At 45.3% G+C, this 6,000-nt stretch overlaps 1 protein-coding gene across 1 annotated transcript in view; it reads left to right on the forward strand.

Moving 5' to 3' along the window:
- Window positions 1-1,079, forward strand: part of Pgls (6-phosphogluconolactonase) — a 58,913-nt gene extending 57,834 nt beyond the window's left edge. Inside the window, exon 6 of the mRNA XM_075699697.1 lies at window positions 1,034-1,079. Within this exon, the coding sequence (XP_075555812.1) occupies window positions 1,034-1,064 (31 nt within the window). The 3' untranslated portion in view covers window positions 1,065-1,079. The remainder of the gene's footprint in view (window positions 1-1,033) is intronic.
- Window positions 1,080-6,000: the final 4,921 nt, after the last annotated feature.

Here is a 6,000-nt window from a genome sequence, read left to right on the forward strand (position 1 = left end):
GCACGGCAGGCAAGGATTCACTCGTTCGTGCACTTAAGCTGGATGCTTATTTTATGCGAAAACCAGTTTGTTGCGCTTCGATACCTCACGTTATTTAACTTGGGGTGAAAAGACGCGTTGCGAGCGGAGATATAAGCCCGAAAGGCAAGGTCTCAGTCGTGAGCCATGCGGAACACGTCTGCATCGAAAAGGAGCCGGATTATGCTGCGACTGACGACTGCAATAACAGCGTGTCGTTTAACATCGCTACTTGAATCGTTATCTAATATTCTTCTCTAATCCTGCATTACATATTTGGCTGTCAGGACCCTCCGTTGCTGTTTCCTAAATAAACCTTTAGTTGCAAGGCCGTCGTTATACACACACCCACGAAAGAGAGATCGATATCGGAACGCGCGTCACATTTTTCATCTTATTGTAGTCGTGGCCATAGGCGACTGAGTAGCCTTATCAATATGTATACATATGTATTTTTTTTTCGAGTCCGCCGTCAACTTTTTTCGTCCACAAAGCCGAATAACCCTTTGGTAGAATGAAGTGAAAGTACAGAATTCAATGTATTGAACAGTTGCAGCACGATAATTCACCCATATTTCGTACTTATTGGTTCCAAATGTACTTGCTGTTCACTTTGGTTTACCTTAAGGCATTTATTCTTGCAGTAGTGAAGCGGTGCATCACGTTCGTGTAGAAAAAAAATGCATCAGTTGTAATAGCTTCATGACTTTCATGCGTTTGCTTGTGCAAACAGCAGTGTGATCTCTCCTAGTGTATAAATGAGTGCAGAAATGTTCTAATTTCTGATCTTAATAATACGTAAGCAGTTGACATGCATTGCAGTTAGGCAGATGTCAATTTCATGGACCAGCATTATTGATTTAACATGCTGCTTAAGCACGTAGAACAAACAGTGTACTGTTGCATGTGTTCTGTAGTCACAAACCATTAGAATATATATGTCACAAGTTTTTCCATTTCATATGGCAAAATCGTGCTTTTTCAATTTCTGATGCAGTCAAAATTTCTGTTTCAGACATGCAGTAATGGGGATGGCACCAGTATAAGGCAACACAATCTACGCACTAAAGAGAAGCTGCTGCCTGCTACAACAAGGCCATTGTGTGGACTGTGGCTGCTACTGCAATGTAAACAACACCTGGTTCAGCAATAAATATGCTTGATATATGCTGTATTGGCTTGCTAGTCTTGAGATACATGTCATTTGTTTGTAGCAGGTGGGAATGTTTGTTCATATCTATGGTTCAGCATAATTGGTTCGAACATAAAAGAAAACACTACATTAGAGTTTGGCAAATCTGTGCTTTATCTCATGTGTCACTGTTCTACCCCAACAGAGTCTGTGCCAAGCACATCTTGGTCATCACAGGAGCCCCCATCTACACCAACAGGAAGGGACTGGAGCCGAATTTGCAAGGCTTTTACCCCACGAACAAAGAGGCGGATGCAGAAGTATTTGGATGAGATATCAAGTCTATGGAGGACTGTGTCAAGACTGAAAAGAGCTTCAGCCACCATTACACCAGCATGGACATTGGCCGATTCATCCAGGTGCCTTAAAAAGGATTTTCTAGAAATTCTTCGTGTTCAGATGCACCTGCAACCTCTGACCAAGCACGGGCGACGCTGGCCAAAAGAGTTCCGCCAGTTTGCCCTTAATCAGCTTCCTGGCCATGTCGAATTCCATTTGTAGCGAGTATATTTTTGTTTTCTATGAATGCAAGCATTTTCATTTTCCATCCTTGGTAGAGATAATTCTTCCACATTCAAACATAAAGGTCAACCGATTCTTCGCTCATTGGTAATACCAGTTGCTGTCTAGTAGCATAACATATCTGTAGCAATATTTTCTAGTGTACGTTGCAATGTGCAATTCCTCCCCTGAAATAGCTGATGCAGCATCGGCACTTGTCTTGCATTAACCTATGAACCATGTGCTATGCAGCATTTTACTTTTCTTAACGTTTTCAGCTTTCAGTGCTTGCAGAGCAGAGTGGCTTCTTTCTTGAATGCAAGCTTTCTCCTTCCCATATTCCTAGTCTCGTTGATGATTGCTCTTCTTCATCGATAGCCTGGGTCTTTGCGCAAGCTAGAATGAAGTGATTGATTACAGAATCTGGTTTCGCTGCCCCACTTGGTCGTGGTCGCCGTGTTACGTTTCTCGGATCTGGGGGCCTAGTCAGTTGCATTGGGAAGCAGTATCTCGAGGTAAGCATTTGCTCCTGCAGTCCGCACAGCGAAATAGACTCCCAGTACACACGCACCGTAACTGGTGCTCCCTGTTCGTTCTTTCCTGCTGCAGCCATGGGCAAATTGTGCTTATGGCCTTCCTCGGCCGTGATATAGTAAGAACGGAGACCAGCACTGTGCTTAAATGGTCCGAAGTGTATGAATTTGATAGCCACATGGGTGTAAAGGCCTGCAAAAGTGGCTGCCAAAGGCGATGCCCACGAATCTGATTAGTTAATATTGAGACAAAGTGGGGTACCAAGTGCTAGACACACATTAGTGGCCCCGAAAGAAAAGAAACGCGCAGGTTGGAAAGGAGATAACGCTAAAATGGCGGGCAGTCCATGTCGCTGTGTTGGTCGCGGCAGCAGATACCTGCGTCACCCGATTGCTTCGCAATGGAAGTTGCTCATCTTCAACGGCAATTGTCGGTTCAAACAAGTGGGACGCTCCGTCCAATCTGTTTGCACTGCTGTTGTCGCTCATTACCAGACCACCGCGTGCGACGAAAGAAAGCACTGTGCCTGCAGGTAGGCGGCTGAATGTGCCGAAAGAGACTCGCGTACGTGAATGCTCACTGTTGCCATATGGTTCGTTGCTAATGTATAATTAATTGTCTGAACCTTATGCGGTGATTGGTTACCGTTTCATTTCGCTGTTATCTATCTTGGTTAAGGTCGCCGTATTATGTTTCTCGGATGTGGTGGCCTGGTCAGTTGCATTGGTAAGCAGTCTCTCAAAGTAATAATTTGCTCCTTCAATCTGCACAGCGACATAACTTCCAATTTACACGCACCGTGATTCGTGCTCCCCGTTCGTCCTTTCCTGATGTAGCCATTTGCAAATTGTGCCGCCTTTCTCGGCCGCGATTAGGCAAGAACGGAGACCAGCATACGTGCTTACATGGTCCGACGTGTATGAACTTGATAGCCGCATGGGAGGAAATTAAGGCCTGCAAAAGTGGCTGCCGTAGGTGATGCCCACGAAACCGACTTGTCCATATTGAGACAAAGTGGGACACTAAGTGTGCGCCACACATTAGCGGCCCCCGAAAGAAAAGAAACGTGCAGGTTGGAAATGAGTGAACGCTAAAATGCCGGGTAGTCCACGTCGCTGTGTTGGCTGCGGCAGCAGATGCATGCGTCACCCGATTGCTTCGCAATGCAAGTTGCGAAGGCGACTTCAATGCCAGGGTAGGCAAGAAGCAGGCTGGAGGCAAGTCAGTGGGGGAATATGGCATAGGCTCTAGGAATAGCAGGGGAGAGTTATTAGTAGAGTTTGCAGAACAGAATAATATGCGGATAATGAGTACCTTGTTCCGCAAGCGGAATAGCCGAAAGTGGACGTGGAGGAGCCCGAATGGCGAGTCTAGAAATGAAATCGACTTCATACTCTGCGCTAACCCTGGCATCATACAAGATGTGGACGTTCTTAGCAAGGTGCGCTGCAGTGACCATAGGACGGTAAGAACTCGAATTAGCCTAGACTTGAGGAGGGAACGGAAGAAACAGGTAATATATGAAGCCGATCAATGAGTTAGCGGTAAAAGGGAAAATAGAGGAATTCCGGATCAAGCTACAGAACAGGTATTCGGCTTTAGCTCAGGAAGAGGACCTTAGTGTTGAAGATATGAACGACAATCTTATGGGCATCATTAAGGAATTTGCAATAGAAGTCGGTGGTAACTCCGTTAGACCGGATGCCAGTAAGCTATCGCAGGAGACGAAATATCTGATCAAGAAACGCCAATGCATGACAGCCTCTAACCCTACAGCTAGAATAAAACTGGCAGAACTTTCCAAGTTAATAAGCATAAGACAGCTGACATAAGGAAGTATAATATGGATAAAATTGAACATGCTCTCAGGAACGGAGGAAGCCTAAAAGTAGTGAAGAAACTAGGAATAGGCAAGAATCAAATGTATGCGTTAAGAGACAAAGCCGGCAATATCATTACTAATATGGATGAGATCGTTCAAGTGGCTGAGGAGTTCTATAGAGATTTATACAGTACCAGTGGCACCCACGACGATAATGGTAGAGAGGATACTCTAGAGGAATTTGAAATCTCACAAAATAACGCTGGGAGATGTAAAGAAAGCCTTGGGAGCTATGCAAAGGGGGAAGGCAGCTGGGGAGGATCAGGTAACAGCAGATTTGTTGAAGGATGGTGGCCAGGTTGTTCTAGAAAAACTGGCCACCCTGTTTACGCAATGCCTCATGACTTCGAGCGTACCGGAATCTTGGAAGAACACTAACATAATCCTAATCCATAAGAAAGGGGACGCCAAAGACTTGAAAAATTATAGACCGATCAGCTTACTGTCCGTTGCCTACAAATTATTTACTAAGGTAATTGCAAATAGAATCAGGAACACCTTAGACTTCCGTCAACCAAAGGACCAGGCAGGATTCCGTAAAGACCAACAATAGTCTTTTATTTACTTAACAATTAACAATTACTTAACAATAGACCATATTCACACTATCAATCAGGTGATAGAGAAATGTGCGGAATATAACCAACCCTTATATATAGCTTTCATTGATTACGAGAAAGCGTTTGATTCAGTCGAAGCCTCAGCAGTCATGGAGGCATTACGGAATCAGGGTGTAGACGAGCCGTATGTAAAAATACTGAAAGACATATATAGCGGCTCCACAGCCACCGTAGTCCTCCATAAAGAAAGCAACAAAATCCCAATAAAGAAAGGCGCCAGGCAGGAAGATACGTTCTCTCAAATGCTATTCACAGCGTGTTTACAGGAGGTATTCAGAGACCTGGAGTGGGAAGAATTGGGAATAAGAGTTAATGGAGAATACCTTAGTAACTTGTGGTTCGATGATGATATTGCCTTGCTTAGTAACTCAGGGGACCAACTGCAATGCATGCTCACAGACCTGGAGAGGCAAAGCAGAAGGGTGGGTCTAAAAATTAATCTGCAGAAGACTAAAGTAATGTTTAACAGTCTCGGAAGAGAACAGCAGTTTACAATAGGCAGCGAGGCACTGGAAGTGGTAAGGGAATACATCTACTTAGGACAGGTAGTGACTGCGGATCCGGATCATGAGACTGAAATAATCAGAAGAATAAGAATGGGCTGGGGTGCGTTTGGCAGGCATTCTCAGATCATGAGCAGCAGGTTGCCATTATCCCTCAAGAGAAAAGTGTATAACAGCTGTGTCTTACCAGTACTCACGTACGGGGCAGAAACCTGGAGGCTTACGAAAAGGGTTCTACTTAAATTGGGGACGACGCAACGAGCTATGCAAAGAAGAATGATGGGTCTAACGTTAAGGGATAAGAAAAGAGCAGATTGGGTTAGGGAACAAACGCGAGTTAATGACATCTTAGTTGAAATCAAGAAAAAGAAATGGGGGGGGGGGGCATGGGCAGGACACATAGTGAGGAGGGAAGATAACCGATGGTCATTAAGGGTTACGGACTGGATTCCAAGGGAAGGGAAGCGTAGCAGGGGGCGGCAGAAAGTTAGGTGGGCGGATGAGATTAAGAAGTTTGCAGGGCCGACACGGCCACTATTAGTACATGACCGGGGTAGTTGGAGAAGTATGGGAGAGGCATTTGCCCTGCAGTGGGCGTAACCAGGCTGATGATGATAATGCTGCTGATGATGATGATGCAAGTTGCTCATCTTTAACGGCGACTGTCGCTGCAAACAGGTGGGACACGCTGTCCAACGTGCTTGCGCTGCTGGTTGTCGCTCGTTACCAGACCGCCACGAGCGACGGCAA

The sequence above is a fragment of the Dermacentor variabilis genome, chromosome 1 (assembly GCF_050947875.1).
Source record: "Dermacentor variabilis isolate Ectoservices chromosome 1, ASM5094787v1, whole genome shotgun sequence".
Taxonomy (NCBI): Eukaryota; Metazoa; Arthropoda; class Arachnida; order Ixodida; family Ixodidae; genus Dermacentor; species Dermacentor variabilis.